The sequence below is a fragment of the Diadema setosum genome, chromosome 22 (genome assembly GCF_964275005.1).
Source record: "Diadema setosum chromosome 22, eeDiaSeto1, whole genome shotgun sequence".
NCBI lineage: Eukaryota > Metazoa > Echinodermata > Echinoidea > Diadematoida > Diadematidae > Diadema > Diadema setosum.
Window position 1 is genome coordinate 10,907,945 of NC_092706.1, and position 23,499 is coordinate 10,931,443.

A 23,499-nucleotide genomic window follows, 5' to 3' on the forward strand; every position below is an offset into this window, starting at 1 on the left:
GTCCCCTGCCGTTTCTCCACCCCAATGCCTCCTTTCTCCAAGATCATCCTGATCCCCACCCCTCATTTTCTCTCTACCCTCTCTTTCTAATTATCCATTTCATAATAAACGCATTCGCCACATTAGATAAAGTCCAAAGAACGCAGAAAACATGGCAATACTGTTCATTGGCACGTGCGTCACATATGACAATATTGACATTAATGTATCACGAATCTTCAGACGTGTTAATCTTGTAATCTGCAGAACGTGCACAAGTAGAGAACATGTATAACAGCAAGATAACACTGCATGCTTTAATTTATGAGCGCTGGATGATAGCCTACATGCACAACATGTAAACAGTATAATATCTACCTTTGTGACGTCACCTCTGCGAGCACCTCTTGTGTTGTTTATGGCATTCGGTTCCAGGAATCAAGCGAAGGAGGCGAGTTCTAGTTGAAAGCATGATAGAAACTCATCAGTGATCTTGAACATGCGAGTTGATGGCTACTACAGTGTCGATGCCAATCGGAAATGCAGAGGTTGAGTGCGAATTGCTTGCTGTGCGTTGCGCGCTACTGTCCGTCTGCAAACTCGTGTCGTCTGCTTCTCGCAAGCATCAATGACTCTGTTTACTTCTTCAACAACGATACGTACTTCAAGCTTCTGTTCCCGTCAGATCATTACGTGGTAAAGCATGACAAGAGAGAGAAAGATACTTTGTAGTTCTGCAATATATGAGAACAGTTATGAGACTGAGTATAAAGAAACCATGTACAAATCAGAGGCCAAAATGTTGGCCTTTCAATGGCAAATTGTGAGCATATACTTATCAGGAATCTGAGCGACACCGCGAACTCTGCAGAAGAGCTGCGACCTAGATACGCGCGTAGTAGGCATGCCACTCTGACGGGCAGGTTGCCTCGCTCGTCGCTCCACAGCGAGCCCAACCGTGTTCTGGGTTAGTCCCTTGTGTTATGTTGACCTTTGTATACCTAGATCCTGTTTCAGGCCATGCTAGCTATTTACAGGATATAAGTACGGGTAGACGAGGAACATGGCAAACGAACAAGTTCAGAATGTCCAGCTCATAAAATTAATCTCCCTTCGTCTTTCTCTATCCGTCTGTTTATATCTTCCCACCCCTAACTCCTTCCTCTATCTTTTTGTCTGTTTTACGTATTTATCTTCGAGTCTCATACATCATTTATCTTCAAGCAATAAACGTGTATCCGCTTAATATATTGTTTGATTAATTTTCTTATTTACAGCCACAATGAACCAGTATTATCAATTACAGATGATAATACTTTGGACAAACGATCTGTAGGAAAATATTTTCGAGTAAAAAAGCGACAACCAAAAACATACTAACCAAAAGGATTTTATATATATATATATATATATATATATATATATATATATATATATATATATATATATACAGTCAAACCTGCCTTAGCGGCCACCTCTCTATAGCGGCCACCTGTCTATAGCGGCCACTGAAAAATCCCCCCGAGAGAAAAGCCATGTTAAAGACCCTGTGTATAGCGGCCACCTGTCTAACGCGGCCAGCGGCCACAAATTTTGTTTCCCGCGGTAGATTTTAACCTGTCTATAGCGGCCAAAAACCCGATGGAGCCGTAGCCGAGCCGATAATTCAGGGTATTTTTCTGCTTTTTAGCCGTGCCAGTCATTTCTGGGCAACATTCAGTGATCGCCACCGTTGCATTCATCACTTATTCAGTCACAATAATGCACTAATTCATGACTGTGCACATGCTACATCTGTACTGTGCAACAATTTCATTAACACCGGCATTGTTCTAAGCATGATACACACGTGTGCATACGTACACACATAAATGTACATGTATATACAACGATGATACATGTACATGTAGGCAATGCACACAAAGTTGGATTACCTGTCTATAGCGGCCACCTGTCTATAACGGCCACTTTTTCCGTATCCCTTGGGTGGCCGCTATAGACAGGTTTGACTGTATATGTATACATGTGTGTGTGGTGTGTGTGTGTGTGTGTGTGTGTGTGTGTGTGTACTTGCTGAAGCCAAAATGTAGAAAACACCTGTACTATACAAACCCCCACTACAGCTAAGTTAAAGTGTGATCCATATAGTCTTTTGTGTGGAAAGTAATCTCGATTGAAATTTGAGGCAGATGGTACTGAGTAAATGAATGTAAAACCAAGTTCCTCCCCAAGCAAAATGAACGCTGACCATTCTTTTTCCTATTCACTCACACAAATCAACATACAAACACACTGACATAATTATGACGTCACATTCATTTCTTCTGTTGACTTAATCATTGCCTTTCCGGAGGGGGAAAAACAGAAGATGTAGAAAAATATCATCTCGATTAAATGCTTTTAGATGGAAATGACTAAAATGTGGAACGAAAATAACCAAGGTTGATATTGCCAAGTTCAATTCCCTAGCGCCTGTATAATGCGGTCATGTCGGAATATTAAACGATTACAGCTTGCTTTTCACAATCGATTAGGCTGCGATGGTGTCAAGTCTTAAAAACACAAAGTGCGCGAACTTTTCGCAGGTGAAGTTTAGTTTTGGCTCAAGTCGTCCATTATTGTTTTTTGTACTCGTGTTTTATGGCTTTTTTTTTTAAAGGGTTGATATAGTTTTCGTTGAGACCTAACTTCAGGTTCGTTTCTAACATTTTTTGGTTAGATACTGAGAAACCTCATATAAAATGTGAAAGAACGTGTAATTCCGAGAGGTCAGGGAATTTAACATTTATTTGATGAAAATTGGTTTTGAAACGGCTGCGCCAAAACAGAGCGATCCTAATAAAAGGTGTGACCCACCGTTTATTACAGTCGCTTTGTTTTACTTTGGTTTTGGATGTCTCAGCCATTCCAAAATCGATTTTCATCAAATAAACTTTGAATTCCTCTCAGAATGGTATGCTCTATATTATTTCATAAGAAGTGGTTTTTGGTATCTTGCAAAAAGTTAAAAACCAAATCTCCATCTTTACCAATATTATACCATTAGTTTAACAGACAAACGGTGTTTATGCGATATACAAGTACCATTATAAGAAGGTTAAATCCTACTGGTAAGGTGCTAACATATAGAGCATCGTGATATTTCACAATTAATGTACTAATTGCAAAGATTATTTTGATCATATTCATTACAGTACATATACATTAAGTAATAAATACAAAAATGACAACACCTGATTAGAAATATGATTGCACCTCCCTAACATGTTGTTGTCCCTTTTTTCTCTATACGTTTGTATGCCATTTTTGTTGATGATGATATTCTTGCTGTTGTTGTTCTATTCTTGAAATACAATCTCGAGATGTGTACAGCCTCGTGATCCGCCGCACCGAAATAGCACGGGGGTTAGGATTTATGCAAGTGCACGCCTTAAACGAGACTAGTTCAAGGAAACATTGTATGCAAATGACTGCTAGGTCAATGCAGACCTGCCAGCTTATTAGCGTGTAATTTCAGACCCTGTTACCTTATCGTGACAGCCAACAAGGCCGTATTCGCAGAGATAATGGGATTGTGCTTGGAAATGCTATTATTCCCTGCATTTCCTTATTTACTCAAAGGGAATGTTTTTGGTGCAAGACTGCATCAGTATGAATTGTGAAGTTACAGATTTGGACATGGCAGTGATTTGAAAATATAGTACGTTGAGACTAGGAAAGGTGAATTTCGGAGCGTAAACAATGGGGTCGTCGAACTTTTGACCCATTTCTGGGAAGAAACCGTGCATAAAAGCAATACGTTACTTATACCATATGATATGTTGACCTTGCTGATATTGACATTATGTGTACAATTCTGTGAAAATTGTAAATATGTTTGTTTACCTGTTGAGTTACATCCAATAAAAAGTTTTTTCTTTTCTTTTTTAAAAGCAAAACTTTATGCTCGTATCCAGTAATTATCATTATTATTATTATTATTTTTTTTTTGCCCGGACGTCGAATGCAAGGTCATCCCTGCCTGTGGAATTTTTGTGTTTGTGTATTCAACCTTTCAAACCTTTTCATTTTATTTGTTTGTTTGCTGTTGTTGTTGCTGCTGCTTTGGAGATCAAGAATGCACGCGAATTGACAATGGTTTAATGGGATACATCACATGATCACTGTCTGCGATATACTTTGTCCAGACCTCAGGTCCAATACACAATCACAACCATAACATTATATCATGTCACCCCATTGCTCGTGGAATATATGATAACAGAGCGCACTTTTTGCTCTCACTCATGGAATATATAGCATAACAAAGAGTACTTTTTGGGGGGTCATCCCACGAAACCGACACCCACGAGTCATACAGCCCATGAGTTTGACATTGAAAACAGGTCCATGAGTCATACAGCTCACGAGTCATACAGCCCATGAGTTCGACACTAGGCAAATAAAGCCCATGAGTTTGACACTTGGTAAAAACAGCCCACGAGTTCGACAGATACAACACGGGGCTTAATGTGTCGGTCTCGTGGGCCTTGTTTGCTTAGTGTCGAACTCATGAGCTGTATGACCCGTGAGCTGTATAACTCGCGGGCTGTATGACTCATGGGCTGTATGACTGGTGGGCTGTATGACTCGTGGGTGTCGGTCTCGTGACGCGCACCCCTTTTTTTTCTCTCTATCAGCAGCAAAAGTTGGTTGCATTTGTAGTTTTCTCTTCTTCTTTTTTTCAGGGAGGGGGTGGTAATATACAAGCTATAAGCTTTTTAGCAGTTCTTCTTTTTCCAGATTTCTAAAGTAGGGCGAATGAAGACTGTTCAATTAGGGATTTTTCACTGGTCTTCTTTTTAATGAATTTACGCCAAAGGTATCGTTTTGGTATTCTTACCGAGGTGAACCGCCTTGGTATTCTTAACAACGATTTTTTTTTGTTGCCTTTCATTCTTTCAGAACAGATGCTAGGAGAAACGACGTTCTCTCTCTCTCTCATTTTAATCTGCCTCATAATTAAAGGGATAGTACAGTTTTGGTTGAGATGGGTATTCAGATTTTAACTTTTTTTGAGATAATTAGAAGTCTCCACTATAAGAGAGTAAAGAGCTTATAATTCTGAGGGGAATTTAAAGTTTATTTGAGGAAAATCGGTTTTCAAACGGCTGATATATCCAAAACAAAGCGATCCTAATAAAAGGTGAGACCCATCCTTTCCAAGGGCCACTTTGTTTTATTCTGTTTTTGATATCTTAGCCATTTCAAAACCGATTGTAATCAAATAAACTTTGAATGCCTCTTACAATTGTATGCTCTCTATTATTTCATATAGGTGGTTACTATTCATCTTGCAAAAAGGTTCCAGCCTGACTCCCCATCTCAACCAAAACTACATCATCCCTTGAACATTTACCCGACAACATACAGCGATAATAAAAGCATCGAAAAGAGGAGACAGAGAGCGAAACGAAGAGTAATTCATCATTTTTATTCATTGCAAAGCGAACAAGTGGAACAGTAAAAAAAAAATGTCAATCAAGACGAGCTATTAATAGGACATTGGGGGAAGTTTCATTTTCAACTTTAAACATAATACTGGACACAGTCACATTGATATGCAAATTAGATTAATCAATGATGCTGTCACGACCTCACACATCTCTCGTTTATTTACTAGCTTACACAGGTCTTTACTAAATTCCCTTTCGACACAGACGTTCTAGAAGATTTAGACGTTTTCATACTGTAATCAGGAGAATATATATTTGCTGAATACTCTGACAAAATATGAATAGTTTTACGATATCATTAAGCCATAAACTAAAGGCAGAACTGCGAGATAATGACACTTCGTCACTTTGAGGTGAAACCATTTGATCGTGAGCGACAAATCTGTCACGCGGAGGAGTCACATGACATTATGGAAGCCACGGTCATGTATCACGTGACGAGATCTCCAAAAGGAGCCAGTCTTCACGCTGATAATTATTTTTCGACAATCTCAATCCGTGGGCCCCCGATTTCGTACACTATGCAAACAAACAACGCAAGATGGCGCTATTGCTCGTGGGTCCATCGACTTCGGTTGACGATTACGTTGAGGTTGGTGTCACAACAGCGATGGAAAGTGTCAACATACCCGTGTTTCTTTACACGATTGAGATCAAATCGACCAAAAAAAAAATGTCTAATAGAATGCTGAATACAAGTGCGGACTAGAATTTCGAGAAAATGCAACAATCACCTTTAATGTACATTCTACCAATGTCAAATTCATCATTATCATCATCTTAGCATTCATCATTAGCCTGACAGTGTACGATGACCCAACACATCACACATGGAAATGCACACAGGCATAAACACAACACACAAACTTGCATGCCCATGTATTATGAATACAGACACATTAAACATACAGACATACAGACAGAAAGACATATAATTTTGTACAAAAATGGCAGGTGGCGCGAGTCAAGATAATGTTCCTTGATTAAGTCGATCCATTATTGGAGAACAATCACTTCTCTCATAAAAATCAGGTACATCAGTCTGCGAGATGTTTCATCTCCTTATATCTATACAGTTCAGTCCACCAGCTCGTGCGTTTGGGTATAGTATATTTCTTATTATAAAAAAAAAAAATGTCGACCGGTATGTAACATTTTATTATAGTAAGTACGATAATGACGAATTTTGTATATAAACGAGAAAAACCAAGGGGCTGTCAAACACTCCAGACTACCGACTAACGCAACGACATTTTGTGAAAGGGAAGTAAGTTTGTCACGAACTGCAAGACTGGAAATAGTCGGATATTGCACAAGTAAAGTCCCTTCAGAGCTAATTACCCAGATTACGCCCCAAACGGAAATCACCAGTCATACAGTTTAATTACTCTCTCGTATATCACATTGTCACATGAAGTTTCACATCAGATTTCGATGGCGCCATGTATTTTGCATATTAAAGGGAGTTTGCTCCATATGCATTCGATTTGGTTGGATTCATAGTTGTTTCATATCTGAATTATTTTATTCACACTTGGTTTGAATTCAATTGAATTGAATTGAACTGAATTGAATTGAGTTGAATTGAATTGAACTGAATTGAATTGAATTGAGTTGAATTGAATTGAACTGAATTGAATTGAATACGTATGATGCAGTGACCGCAGCAGCAATTAAATATCAGTTTTGGTGAGGCTCGTAGTGTAATAGAAGTGGAACAATACAGTCATAAAGACAATACAACGAGAATTTTATGCGTTTTCATTTTGAAGTATATAATGAATTCGCACTTGAGTTATCTCCTCTGGAAGACAAGGACAACTGGAAAATTATACTACCACAAGTCGAGGAATATTTGTACATTTCATGCAAAATAACATTTCATGCGGGCCATTCTCTTTGTATTTTCTTTATTCCGTTCCTTACTCTGACATCACAAAGTGTTGTAGCCTTGTTATCAAACATCTTGTGATAGAGCTACATGAATTCAATGGGAAAAAAAAATGGAACTTACAAAACTTCAAATTTTGAATGGGTGGTCTGGTCCCATTTTCTCATCAAACTTTGCTGATCTGCTCCTCTCTTATTTCTCTTATTTCTGCATTTCACTAAATCTACTTAATATCATGTTTTAGATCAATCTTCTTTTGATAGCTCTATGTCACTTCTTATGAATGGCCTGTTCCCCAATCCAGCTCGACCGCGAGAAGGGCGACAGCGAGCGCCAATATCGTCTGCACTCTTTTCGCGCCCTCTTGTTGATGAAAGTGTAGATGAGTGGGTCGAGGAAAGTGTTGGTGTAACCAAGAAGCATCGTGAAGACAGCGAACCAGTGACCCTGCTTGACCCGGATGTAGTCCGAATGAACCAGGAGGTAAGGCGTCCAACAGACGAGCGTTGTAAGAACCAGAAGGGCTCCTGTGCATGATTATTATAGGGAGAAGAAAAAAAAAATGTTTCTGACTGGTTATCGACTGTTGTTTGACTAATTTTTTCGAGAAATAAACCTATCGAAATTCTAATCAATGACTCCGTCTGTACTTAATCATACTCACACACTGATTATAAAGAATGATTTGATGAAATCGGGATATCATTCAATATATATGTGCAGTTGACACTTTCTGCACTGAATACTTATTGAATTCAAGTAAATCAGGTGCATGTAGCCTCCAGTACTGAATTGCAGACGAAATGAGAAGTAGCACGCAGAGATTGTCAAACGGAGACAATCTCCCCTGTGTTTCAGGTGGGCTATTTGAGTGACAGCTCCTACACTTTCATTTCTTTGTTGTCATGTTTTATATGCTCCTGAAGACTTGCTATTTTTTTTTAAGTTTATGAAGTGTATACTACATGTTCACAATGTATTAAGTGCAAGAGGAAGTATGTGTTTTGAATAGGGTGTGCATACGAGAGTTACGACGAGTTTGATTTTGAAACAATGATACGAAGTCAGAGCTATGACGTTGCTTCTTCATTCACTGAAAATTAATTGATCGAAACTTTTGTAAAATATAGGATGAATATTCTGTAAGGCTGGTGGTCATTCTCACCCATTAAGGCGACCCTCTTGTCAGCCGAGAGCTGAAACTGCCTAACTTCTCTCGTCTTGTAGTCTTGCTCATCAGTCGCTGCGTCACAGTCGTCCCAGCTTGTTGAGGATACTTTCCGGGGAATCCCCGGGCAGGAACCGCTCAGCGATCCGTCGACTTCGCACTCCACGTCGGGTTCATACGGACGTCGCTTGCCGGAGCATTCTCCATTTGCCGAATCGTTGGAGCTGTGTATATATTTCTCGCTCGGTGACGTTCCGCGCGGGAGACAACCGCGACGCTGTTCGGCTGGGCTGTCGTAACCATTGGGTAAGTCTGAACCCTGCATCTGCGGTAGACGTGGTAGGTCTAGACGGCTTGATGACGTCGTCACGGGTGACGCGTTGCCAGGGGTAACTGATGTGGTTTTCAAACCGCGCGACGGTCTTCTGTGGCGGTTGCGATGCAGCGACGGCGGCGGGGCGCTCTCGCGCATGCTGTAAGAGCGGAGGAGTTTCTGCTTGGTCCAGATGAAATAGACAATGGCAGCGTAGCAGACAGCCACCATGGGAACAGCCAAACCGAAGATGAACACTACGCAGGCGTTGCGGAAGATGTCGTGATCCCAGCGAGGAGAGCAGTGCCACGTGTCAGGCGAATATGAGAACTCGGAGAGGACGCCCGCTGAAGGCAGCAGAGCGAAGGCGAGGGCGCTACACCACGAGACAGTTACCATGGCGACGATGCGGAAGCGGTTGGGCGGGAAGCGACCGGAGTAGACAACGATGAGAAAGCGGTCAAAGGCGATGGATAGGACGGTGGGAAAATTGGTGAAAGTGAAGAGAACCGCGAAGAATCCATTCATCTGCATGCATGAAACATGAAGTCGACAGAGAAGTTGTTTGAGCTGGTTCACAACAAACACAAGCAAGCAACGGTTCCATGACATTTGCTCCTGCGACAATTATTGCTCCCATGAAATATCTGCATGCTAAGGCAAACATGAATCCTACCCACAAACATAACACTATCCGTAATCCTAATTCTCACATCAAACTAAACCTAAAACCCTATCGCAACCTTAACCGTAAGTCCCCGGAGACAAATGAGATCGGAGCAATAGTCGCAGGAGCAAATGTTGTGTCACCGCAAGCAACACACTATAATTTGCAACAAGTCCCGACCCGGAGCCTTGCCATAATTTCATTGTTCTTGACCTAGATGTTAATATTAGAAAGTATTCATGTTCAAACACAAAATATATGCTGGGTGCTTTAATTCAAGTATCAGTTTATGGTCATTACTGCAGGTGTGTTACAGTCGACGTACGTATTAATTCCTTGCGAAAACTCTTCATCTCCACCCCCCCCCCCCATTTCTACACTTGTGTTATAGCATTGTGTTCATATCTATATCTCGTTGTCTCGGTTTCGCCAAGTTTCTGGGTCAGTCCTTTGACCGTCATTATTGAGGTCATTTTGGTGTTTGTACGAGGCCTTTCCTCTTCATGTAACGATGAAGTTGCTGGCTCTCTGCAATGTTCTATGGTGATTTCTCGAATGAGGTCTGCTTGTTTCCTCCTGATCATATTTCCCTCTCTACCTCCTCCGTCCCTCCCACCCTCTTTTTCTCTCACGCTCCTCGCTTTATTCTGGATTTGATTCACCGACTTGACAACACATAAAAAAAACAAAAACAGATAGCTTCACTTCGGTTCACAGGCTGCTATGTCAAGTAAGGCTAATGTTTAGTTGAATGTAGGCCCCACTGTATTTTATAGAGTATTTACCGATTATAGCAACAATATGTTCATTTGTCATGATTAGGACAAAGGTACTCTGTACAGGCGAAATCTCCTCAACCTAACCTTCCCCTAAATCCCACAGTCCCACTGTCACTAGCCCCCCCCCCCCCCTTACGTTCTCAGACGTGCTCCACACGACCTGTCGAATCAACGTTAAAATTTCCTTTGCCTTGGAGATACTAGAGAGGAATTCCTTTTGTTCTCTACAATAAGTTCTCGTCAACTGTAATTTCCTTCGTTTTGTTTTAGTTTAAATCTTAATATGTTTTGTTTGTTTTTTCCTTCTCAAGAACACAATATACAAACACAACCATAACAATAATATAACGATTTTGGTAAACTTTTTTTACGCCAAAATAAATTTGGCGTAAAAATAAAATTTTTACGCCAAAATACTAAATCTTACAAACATTCGAAGTATCATTCAGACCCAAGACACAGTAGATAATTTCATTCTCTACGTCATAACATAAAGTCGAAACTTGCAGGACCGTCACAATAAACATAATCATGAATAACCGTATACTTGATGAGATGGCTGCCGTTTTCTCATAACAAAGCAACTAAAAAAGTCTGTCCTCTTTGATTGCACACACACACACACCCACACACACACACGCACACACGGAAGCACACACACACACACACACACACAAATGAGCAAAATAAGCTCAACATACAAGAGGGGGAGATCATGAATAGCCTGGTTTCATTTACTTGACAGGAGAATAAGTGATAATTAACGTGGTTATGCTCAAAATAATAGTGATTATTAGAACATGTTTATGCGTTTCTGTATATAGCCCTACTAATAGTTGTTGTCAATAACGCACATCATTGCATCAAAGGGTCTCAAAACTCACCCTCGGACCGGCTGGTTTGAGCGAGCTAGCCTTACCCCCCCCCCCCCTTTCACCCATGCAAAGTAGATCAAAATGAATTAAAAAGACAGAGGGAATATCACGACATAAGACGTAATTATAAAAGGCATTAGCTATCTCCAGGCACTGCCCCCAATTTCCGTATGATAATCTCCCCTCAAATGGCTAGCTGATGGTTGGTGCCTTCGTGGTTATAGTATATAGGAGCTGATTAGTAGACCATCAAGATAATACCATTGACAACTTAATAGAGGAAAGAGAGGCTTTATTAGTCCGACCTGGTAGAAGTACCCGTCATCTTCCGGAGTCTTAATGATAGAGGAACTGGTTGGTTCCACCAAGGGGGTATCACACAGATACCCCCTTATGGTTCCTCATGATTGTAATACCCAATGTAAGGTAACTATAATAAATGATATCGACTTGACCCCGTCGTTTCTTCCTTCTGTCTATGATATTCTTTTTTTCTAGCCGTCGTGAACTTTTTTCTCCCTTTTGTCGGATTTTTGTTTGTGCGTTTTTTAATTCGTTTGTTGCCATGTGTGCGCGATGTTGATGAGTTGATGGTGTGCGGGTTGCAGCCTTCGAGGATCCTAAATGGCGTTATCCATGATGAGTAACTTTCGTTTACAGATCAACACGTTTTTCCTCATTTTTAAAATTTCATTTCTATTTCATTCGTTGCTTTACATTCCACTAGAATGGTTTCAAACTATAACATCCCATCAAAGAGTATATTTGAATCATTTTACTTGGACGATCAGGGTCCCGTTTCATAAAACCTGTTATCAGTAACAACTGCCACATTTCTATGACAAATTTGCTCCCAATCAGATGCAAGGATTTCAGTGGCGTATAACAACTATCGTAACTTGTTACTAATAACCAGTTTTATGAAACGGGGGCCCTGGATGGACAAATATTCAAATATAATAATGAAATATATATACAAAACATAATATTACCTGTCATTAGTACACTTAACAAATATGAATGGAGATCTTTATTACGCACACGCACACTCGCACACAATCATGCACAACACCCACACACGCACGCGCAAATGACTTTAGAAAGTCACTGATCATGTATAATGGGTGAAAGTGGTCATCCCATTTACTTTTGAACTACTTGGGGGCAGGAAGACTGCACTTCGTGCTGGTTTTGACCACAAGGAGCAGTCATTCTGAAGAACAGGTTAATTATTCGTCTTATAAATCATTCTCCAGCCTTTACTCAATATTGCGAAAGAAGACCCCGGGGCAATCATATCTTATTGCTGTGAGGGCCCCCTCTTTGAATCTACAAACACAAAATATCTCAAAACTTTCAAGTCCACTCTTTGTATATCTTTAAATTCTTCCTTGACTCTGGGTATTGCCTTAGATAGAGGGCGATTTCAGTACGAAAGGGGCGAGCGGTGACACGACGAACTTATGCGTAGCCTTCGGGCAAGTTGTCAGAATTAATTGCTGCACTACATGACAACTTAATTCCACTGTCCTCACGGGAGAAGATGGTCCGGAAGTGCTTGACCCAGACGATTTACTTCCGGCTGACATTTTCATGTTTAATTCGCGTAACATCATGCTATGCTGTGAAGTAGAAAAAAGACTGACTAGTGCATACGTGAATACGTGAATACTAGGCCTACTCTTCCTATTACTGCAAGAGGGCAACTCCGGTCCAGTCAAAATAACTCTAAAAACGAAGAGCAAAATTCTATAGGCATAACGGCAAAGATTCGGTCAAAAACTGAGAAGAATTTGAAGAAAGTTATGAGTGCATGAATTGACAAGTTTCGCCAATTTAAAAAAAAAAAAGTTCTTGAACAGCAGATATATATATGCTAATGCGTGAGCTCATGATGTCACCACACGATAACCTTTTCAAGTTGTTTTGTTATGAGAAACGGGCTGTCATCTCATCAAGCATGATAATATGTACAATGTATGTTTTATTCTGACGGCCTCTGCAACAGTTTTCAGCTACTAGTATGTTATGAAAAAGAAAATGCAATAATTGCAATTCAATTTCAATTTAAAAGTTTATTTCATTTTTCGACGAAATATATATATTTCATTTCCTTTAATAACAGAGAATAAGGTAAAATTAACATTGTAGAATGAAAAAACTATACAATATTGTCTTTCATCAAAACGAATCCTTGAATACTTGTGAAATTAATTTTTCCTGGAAAATATAATTTTACCCAAATATCTTTATTCTTATTGCTTTATTTTTTTGTATATTGTATTTTTGGAAAAGTTGTTGCAATAAATGGAAATTGAAATTGAAATTTTTCATTGATCGTGTACAAAAACTGACGAAAATCCAAATCTGCTACAATTTTATGTATAAAAGAGAATGTTATTCCTGGCTGAATAACATCTAATTAATGATCAGTCAGTTATATTAGGATTTCAGACTATGGCATAGTTGCGTTTGAATAAAAAAATGGAAATTTCAAGATTTCCAACATCCACGAAATGAACATACGCTGTGGGTTGTTTTTCTTCAAGGTGTTCTCTTTCTCTGAAGAAATTTTGGCATGGAGATTACAAGATCACAATATGAAAAACAAAAATTATGTTTTTGACACAAGATATGAGAACAACAAGTCACATACCGGTACATATCCGGCTCCAATTTCGTGATAAAATTTAAAGGTGATGTACGTGATTAAACATACACACACTCATGTCCCCCCCCCCCACACACACACACAATCACACACAGAAACATATGTATATGTATATACGTATATGTATATAGATATATATATATATATATATATATATATATATATATATATATATATATATGTATATATGACCATGGAGGTAAATTGGGAGACTTCTGTACAGACTCAAAGGACTGGCGGGGGAGGGGACATCTCTTGTGGCACGCGGGAAGGAAACCGTCCAAATCTTCTTTCCTGCTGATTAGCCCGTTTAACGTCCCGTAATATGATGCGATATCTTAATTCAACAAGCTTCTTTTTTGTTGTTGTTGTTGACGTAACCCAGCAATCGCGTGGCCATATTTGTGTGTGTGTGTGTGTGTGTGTGTGTTATAAGGACATTCAAGAAGACTATAAACGATAAACGATATATGGAAAAGGGAAATCCTATGTAGTTTTGTATCCCTAAGTTACGAGGATTTTACATGTAAATCGTCGGCAAATAAGTTCTTTTTACAATCATTGTTTATATTTTAGGACAACACAATTCCAGTACTTTTCACTTTAACACATAATACTATTTCTAAATTATTCGCGATGCTTATCCTCTGACAATCAGGTAGACAAAAATCGAAAAAGTTCCGATGTTCTTTGAATGATAATTTCTGCACACTATTACTTTGATAAAGCAAAAGTTATACTGCATGTTGTATCACACTGCGAGAAACAACAACAAGAAGGAAAGGGTTCATCGGACTTTGAAATTCTTCATTTAGTTTTATTTTCATCATACCATATTGATTATCATTACCATGGTCTTAATCAGGATAGGTTACATGAAAATCAAATTAGAGACAACAGCTAAGACCAAGTAATCAAACATATGATTAATTCATCCTGATAATAAAAAGAAATAGTTATGATTGATTGTAATTCGGCCAATCATCGATTACGATAATCGATTGATTTTAATTGCTAATGACGAAGATCTTATCAATAATCATAATAGTGATTACACTGAGAACTATCAAATAGATATCTCAAAGATATGATCATAATGCGATTACTACGTGAATCATGCTCATCTGATACCCAATGTAGCATCTTCAGCGTTATCACTACTCTGCCAGGGAGCCTTCTCATTATCATTAACCTCATCAACCCCACCGGGTACCTGTCTAAGCACCCTTGATCAAGAGCGACATCCTTAGTTTAACACTAAGCATACCCCCACTGGTAAGGATCACCTGTGAAGGTCCAGGGCCGCATCCTCCGTTACTATGGTAACACCTCAAAATAAGAGGTGGGAGAGAAAACTGTGTGGTTTTACTCCGTATGACAGTGAAACTTTCTTTACCTTGCAGAGCATGGGGTTCGTTAAAAGTAGCTCTCCGCCGTCGAAGATGGAGTAGAGGGCAAACGGCATGCTGGTCAGCGTGATCCCTAAATCGGCAACGCTGAGGTTGAGCACCAACAGGTGGTGCGGGATGCTCCTCAGTACGCGCAGGCGCAGAATGGTTGCTATGGCAATGATGTTGGCAATCAGCGACGTCGCCATGATGATGGCCAAACTGTTTGCAAACACAGAGGGAACAATAGCAATAACAACAGAGATCGGTCACGTGTCATGATCTGACATGCTCATGTGACGAGGTAAAAGTCGTTCGTATTCTGTATGTACGTCCGTTCTGATTTCACATGCAAATTAGTATTCTATCTTCCTTTACCAACGGTAGTTCTGAGCAAAGCCCCTCACTCGAACCGTTAAATTATTTGAAGATTGAGAGGAAAGAGAGAGAGAGAGAGAGAGAGAGAGAGAGAATGAGAGAGCGAGACGGGTTAGATTACAAAGTTGACACGCAACTACGAGTAACCATAGTTTCTATATGATCAATTTGTTTAAATTTTTCTTCTTTTTTTTTGGCAACCTCAGGTTTTCTGAGTACAGCATTGTATTCATAACCACATGACATGCAACGCTCACGTGGAAGGCGTTAGGTGTTGTCAACACTGAAGCTGTAATCGTTCCATTAGTGCAATCAATCGTGTAATGAATACAAGTCGATAATTTTTATGACTATTTTATCGCTATTTAAGCTTTGGGCTGACTTGCATTGAAGGCATCAATATTTGCCATGTGAGGTGTATAAACACTCTCGAATGTATTTCTGCTCGTCTTGTAACATCATTAAACGCTGTATGCTTCGGTTCTATCAGTTCAGTTCACTTCAGCCCAATGAATTTATTTCCAGTAATTTCCGTGGCGGTAGAACGTTGAGAGGTGGAAGTTTTCACGGTGCCCCACTTATTCTTTCTTAATTGGGTATGTAGGGAGTGGGTAGGCCTTTTTCAGCGCCACACAGGCCTACAAACCAAAGAAAGAATACGTAGTGCACCGTGAAGACTTCTACCACTCAATCAATATACATGAGTTCAAAATATCAGTCGTTTTGTATCCGAGAAAATAACTGACGAAGCTAGGTATAATCTAATAACATTACCTCTCATAGAACTTATGATGATAATGATACAGTATTTTGGATTCGTAGTCCTTGTCTTTTTTTTTTTTAATGTCAGGTGAATGTGTATCAAAGTAAGTCAATAATAGCCCGATTTCCAAAGATACACCTTGCGGGGTGGGAGGTCACGGATATTTATTCATTTACTTCTTTATTAGTCGATTTTCTTTGTTTCTGTTTCTATTGTTGTTTTTGTTTTGCTGCCCTGTGAACAAATCGTTTAAAGGGATGGTGCGGTTTCGGTTGAGATGGGGCTACAGGTTTCCAACGATTTTAGATGATGATTTTTTTTTTTAGATAATGAGAAACCTCTTATGAAATAATTTATGAAAGAGCATATAATTCTAAGAGGAATTCGATGTTTATTTGATGAAAATTCCTTTTACTTTTTTGGATATCTCAGCCATTTCAAAACCGATTTTTATCAAATGAACTTTGAATACCTCTTAGAAATGTATGCCATAAAGTGGATTCTAAGTATCTTGCAAAAAGTTGAAGGCTGAATCCTCACCTCAAGCAATACTGTATCGTCCCTTTAAGCTTATTTCCTGGTCATTTCTCCCCGCAAAATGAAACAATGTCTGGTTGTGAAGCAAACTCAAAGATTTACATTTCGAAAACGCTCTCGATGCCGGATCGGGAGTCCAATAAATCTTTTGTTCCCTGTATTTTATCGATGATACAATCGACTGTGTTCCAGAGATAAATAGTGTTAACATAATTTCGGACCGCTTGTACATGCATCTCTGTTAAGTTGATATGACTCATAATGACTTGACTGTACCGTTTACTACTTAAAATGCTATTTAAGAGACCGTCGCTTAGCATTCAACATCCTGGGATGAAATAAAAAGAAATAAATAGCCATGCCGGCCCTAGTTTAACCTTGGGTAACAGCCAATTTCGCAAAAAAAAAAAGGGTAACAAAATACCTTAGAGAAATTAATCGCAAGACATTAATTAGCTTTTATAGCGACCAGTATAAGGGAAGGAAGTGTGATACATTAATATACGGCCTAACTTACCGCATGATTAATCAGTTACGTAATATACCGCAGACGGGCAGTAAAAATAAAAACAAGACGCAGAATAGGCGTTTACAAGCTGTGGGGAACATTCGCTGCAGATTGCGGCTAAAGCTAAGATATCGTCTTAGAAGTCAATGGCTGCATTGTGCAAGACGTCAGCTATGGACTATCTTAAAGTCATAAAAACTTCAAGCTAAATTTTACATAATGTTGCTGTTCATTATTTTGACCACTGCCAAGGGAATGATAATACGCTAACCAGGATAAAGCTAAGATTAGCCTTTCATTATTCTCCAGAAACAACCTCATTTTGCATTTAAAAGAACTATAATTTTGTTTGAATGTATGTTGTTGTTGTTTTTTTCGGGGAGCGGGGGGGGGGGGGATTCAGCAATATATTGCAAGAATTTAAACTCCGAAGCGTATTCGCGGCGCACTCTAATTTTCTTGAAGAAACATCTCTCACATTTGTTTTCAACTACAATTCGTTTTTCCAAAGGTTCGTTATTCCAGAATACACAAGTTCCCTATACACAGAGGTTCGTTAATTCGAAAATGAAAAGGGGTTCTTTATTCTAAACATTAATTTTGTGGCGTTATTCCGATGGTTCGTTATTCCATAGATTCGTCATCTCGAATAATCATTAATCCAAAAACGAAATAAGATTCGTAATTCCGAAAGTTTGTTTAGTACGTACAGACCTCTTTTCATTTTCGGGTTGTCTAACCTTATTTCATTTGAGGAATAACAAACCCATATTTATTTTTGAAATAGTGAACCTTCGGAAAAACGAATCTTATCTCATTCTCTGATCAACAAACCTTCGGAATAACGAACCTTATTTCAATATCGGAATCACAAATCTCATGGAATAACGAACCTCCGCAATAACGTCACAATGTTATATAGGATTAACGCGTCGCTATGTTCGGATTAACGTATAGGTATACGGAATTAAGGGGGTTCGGAATAATGAGGATTCAGGATGATTAACCTTATTTCATTTACAGATTAATGGACCTTCGGAAAAACTACCCCTATTTCATTCAAGGATTAATGAACCTTCGGAATAACGAACAACCCAACCCCTCCTCCACTGAGTAAGGGTATGTTGGAAAGCATTTTGTTTTTCTCACCTCACACCCTCAGCGAGAATTAGCCACATCTCAGGCAAAGACTGGGTTCCGTTCCCGGTGGTCGTTCCCGATGCATTTTCGCTCGACAGCGAATTCGTCGACGTCAAGCCATCCAACGCCATCGTCATCGCTCACAGCATCCTTTTTGTGACTCGACGTCGACCTCGAGAAATCGCAACTGATGCAGACCCTGTAATGATGTGAGATAATGAAAGCAGGACTGTTTTCTACTACATTATAATTTTAACCATATCTTAGAAACAAGAGAAGTTCAACAACGGGAAGTTTGCCCAAGCCATGTTCGATACAATTGAAAGGCAGATAAACACAAAATGTATTCCGGCTACTCGAGTATCAGGAAATATCTAGTTGGATGTATGAAGGTGGCATTTGAAATGGCCTGGTTGTAAGCTGAGCAGCAAATAAAAATCCATAAATATCGACGCACAAACAATTTGGAATCTATATGTATGTATATACAAGCATATGTATTTATATAATATGTATGAAAATATTGTATATATATCAAAGATTATGTAACGCAACACTATCTTACTTGCACATGTCCTTACAAAAAAGTACACAGAATGTACAATTGTACAGTTGCCTGCATATATCATTGTATATAGTTACAACTGCCTGCACTTGATGTTACTAATGTTTGGCAAGGAACGGGTGGGAGGGGTGGGTACTGCGGAAATTTACTTTTACAAAGAAGCTTATGCATATACAACATTTACAATCATGAAGCAGCTACTCCGACGCTACAACAGGATCCTGAAAATATGTAATGAGCGTTGGGCGGAAGAAACATATTGTTCTCTTCGCCAAAAAGAATACGAAAAATATCCATCTTTACGGTTTCAATGCTACGAAAAACCAGACACCTTGCATATTTCAAGACATGGTCAAATAAAAACAATAAAAAACGGGGCAAAATGATGAGGAACCATCGTAATGAGAGTTTATTAAAGGAGGGATGGAGTAATTTGAATGGAGGTAATATTTTGCTCCCCCTCAAGGCCCAGTGCTGTCAACAAAGCGACCCTCGAATCCCCCGCTTCTGCGCGAAACAAAGGTCTGAGCTTCGACATGTTCGACGAATTCTGAGGACGAGTTTGAACCCCCCCCCCCCCCATTCCCTAGGGCAATCAGTGGAAGAAGGTATCAGGTCCACACTATGCGTTTTTCGAAGAGACCTATATAGCTGACAGTACTTGTTCACGTGACGTTATGCAAACCTATTTGATTGAAGTTTTTGGATCTTACCTCAGACGTGAGGATGATATACTTTTGAAAAATCACGTTATGATGATAATGACAGTGTTTATGGTGAAAATGATGCTGATCACGTAAAATAATCATAATGCAATAATCATAATAGCAACATACATTGCTAATAGCTATTGATTGCAATGCTAATCTTTTTTTTTTATGATGACGACAGAGATGATATCATTCCTATCAATAAAATTACAAAAATGAAAATAACAAATGATAACAATTTTCAGTGGAAATAGTTGTGGCGGCAGACAATTAATGGTAGTGCAAACAATTCTATGATTTTTTTTTCATATATACAATAAGCCATTATCATTAAATTGAATGGCTTATTGTTAGAATGAAAAAAAAATCATATTTAAAGTCTCTTATTCAAATTAATAAGCCATTTCTATTAAATGGAAATGGCTTCTTGTAAGAATTTTGGAACAAGGCCAGGCGTGCATGTATAAACTCTACGGGGATTTTTAGAATCTTTCCGGAAATGGATGAAGTTTATTTTACGCGTAGGCCTATAGCGTGATGGCATTACGCAAAGAGCCATATCATTTTGTGGTTCTCATATCAATGAAGCTCATTATTATTTCTTTATTAATGGCTTCTTGCCATAAATTCTGTCATATCGCGTGAGAATCGGCTTAAATGTTATGAGGATGTTGTTAAGCCCTTTTGGCATCAAGATCAATTCCCTCTTTGTCCGTGAATTGTGAAAGATGTTTCCCGGTTTTTCTTTCTTCTTTAAATTGGACTCTCGACTGAAGTGTGTGCATGTCTCGTTGTGTCTCATCACAGACAACTTTTTAATTGTCTTCCGAGACACTTCCAAGGTTGATACGCTTACTCGGACTCGAGTGTTACCTTTTCTCTCTAAACTAAAGGTTAATCACCTTCTACATCTGACACCCCCCCCCCCCTCCGTCCACTTAACACATTGAATATGGAGGGAAAAAAGTTCGAACATTATGATGACAATTTGCAACTGATTGACAAATTGCCCTACATCGACGTAAATAAGTCATTTTGTCAATCAGTTGCAGTAAAAAACAACTCAACGGTAGCATTTCATAAATCGAATGATGACATAAGGTCTCTTTTATTGCATGTCAATCAATCGGATAACCGTCTGATCTGTTTTTATTGTTATACTTATTGTTATTACTAAATTCATCCTAAAGACGTTTGTCTGCGGATTACTTCCTTTTGAGTGCAAAACTGACAACGGCCGAACTAAACGAAATGAGCATACAAATCAATATTTAATTTCATTTCAATTTATTTTCATATTTCTCACATATATCACAATAACGTATATAAATGCGAAAATTATACAAAACATAATTCAGATGAGACTTCATCGGAATGTACAGAAGTTTGATTTGGTATAAACACAAGGTCTGTATGCATGCGAATTAAACTGTGGTCATAATGCGAAAAAAATATGATGGGGCCTGCGTAAAAGCATTAGCTTGTACAGCCGCAGGTCCCGTTATTGTTCAGTGGATTATGTTATCTATTATTTATATGATTTAATTTGTCTTTAATTCATTTCATGTAATCAAAGCCTTTGATAAAAATGAACAGCTTGCACGAATTCTTTGCTTAGTGGTCAAAATAAGCTCAGTGAAGCTAATAGTGCATTGAATGAAGATCCGTGTTTAGTTGGCTTGCATTTTTTCTTTTGAGGGAGGGGGCGGCAGCCTTTTTTTTTCTTACTAATCAAAATTTCATATAAACCAGTGAGTTGATACAAAGTAAAAAGTGTGTTATAACTGCCTATTATATACTGTCTCCTTTACATGCGGATCTCAAAGCACTGGTTGTGGTCAAAAAGTTTCGGTCGCCCGAAAGCGGGGGGTTAGGGGGGGGGGGTGAGGGAATTTTTAAATCTCTCTAATTCGTTGAGGTTTAAATAAAGCGATCATGATGATCGGAACAAATGAATATGCATATATAGTTGTTTTGCAAAAATATTCATACCCCTATTTTTTCTTATTTTGCCAATTTCTAATAAAATAATGAATTTGCAGTGGCACTCAGGCATCTGCTTGATACCTTACATGGCTATATCAAAAATCATTAACATTTTCAGTTTCATTTCATTTGCATAACAAAAGAAATATATTCATTTTAAAAGCTTTAGAGATTTTATTCAAACTCGGACATCAGTCTTAAATGTTGATCACAAGCCATTTGTTGTCTAAACAGCAATGAATTCACTGGAGTTCACCATGTTTCCAGCGAGAATTCTTCTATCCAAACAAAATAATAAAATAATTCAGAGCCCCCCCCCCCCAAAAAAAAATCCTTAAACCTCAATGTTTCTATTGTTATGCAAATGAAGTCAAAGCCAAATTTACTTTAATTTGTAAGATGGTCATACATGAAAAAAAAAATAGTCATACCGAAGTATGGTCATTCCACCATCCATTTATCAGGAAAAAAAAATGTTCAAGAGTATCAATAATTTTATATATATATATATATATATATATATATATATATATATACATATATATGTATACAAATATATATATATATATATATATATATATATATATATATATATATATATATATATATACTTTATTATTTAAGTGAAAGTGACTTCTTTCGATTCAAGTATATTTTATTTCCTTCCATCAAAAGGTAATACATATAGATTATAACATAATACGAAGTACACATTTTTTACAAATACATATACATTAAGAACAGAGGGCATGATACTATATCGAGTGAAGAAGTTGGAAAAAAGTAAATAATGGAAAACTTTTATCCAGGCGACTATGATGACATAAGTGACAAGGATCATACTGGCCATGGTATCATTTCAATAATAACCTAAACCGATAAAATCACAATGACAAGGATGGCAAAAAGATGCCGAAATTTATAGCTGTCGCCTGTCGGGTAAGTTCCGGCACCAAGCACTCACGCATCCGGCTCTCCAGGGTATAGATCTTCTATGAAGGCAGAAATGACACCTATAAAACAAATATCACACTGTTCTAAGTGTTTTTCCCTATAGTATAAACATGAGCGCTGGTCAAGTCATGCTACCGATCAGACCTTTTTCTTTGTATAAAAATCCGTTTCAATTTAAGTAACAGCTGAAATGAATGATTAATAGTAGGCTATACCGGCTTACCTCGTACCAGTCAAAGTTGCACCAGGGAAGGGCGAAACATTCTGCTCATTTCTCCTTTAACTCCCCTCCCTGTGTATCCTTGCCTGCACAAAAGAGCGGGCAGCGGTCGTTTAGAGGAGTTTAAATGTGTGAAAGTTCACGTCCGAAAACCTTGGTGGATACCAGCAATGTTTACCTACTATACGTACGATGGATTCACTCTTCTTTTGGAGAGCTCTGGATGAGTTTGAGTTAAAAGTGAGGAGATGGTCCGGGAAGATCAATTAGTTATGGCAGCAGCAGGCACAGGGTGCACGGAGGTCGACACGCATTGGATTTTGGGATCATTTTTCAAAGGGTTCGCGCAAAACGTCAACAAATCAGTAAAAAAAAAAAAAAAAAAAAGTGTCGATTCGGCGCACGCGCACAAAGCGAAGTCGTCGACGTCATTTCATTAATGACCCGCAATCTACTAGTACGCGCGTGCCCCAGGAGTAATCTTCTCTAATCTAGGATGAAGTAATTTTCTT

General features: G+C 38.6%; 1 protein-coding gene across 1 annotated transcript in view; it reads right to left on the minus strand.

The window, feature by feature from the left end:
* LOC140245127 (uncharacterized) overlaps positions 1 to 18,683 on the minus strand; it is a 39,981-nt gene extending 21,298 nt beyond the window's left edge. The window contains exons 1-4 of the mRNA XM_072324726.1: positions 18,562 to 18,683; positions 15,235 to 15,448; positions 8,531 to 9,374; positions 7,640 to 7,892 (exon numbers count right to left, since the gene is read on the minus strand). Of these exons, the coding sequence (XP_072180827.1) occupies positions 7,640 to 7,892; positions 8,531 to 9,374; positions 15,235 to 15,448; positions 18,562 to 18,683 (1,433 nt within the window). The remainder of the gene's footprint in view (positions 1 to 7,639; positions 7,893 to 8,530; positions 9,375 to 15,234; positions 15,449 to 18,561) is intronic.
* Between the last annotated feature and the right edge of the window lie 4,816 nt (positions 18,684 to 23,499).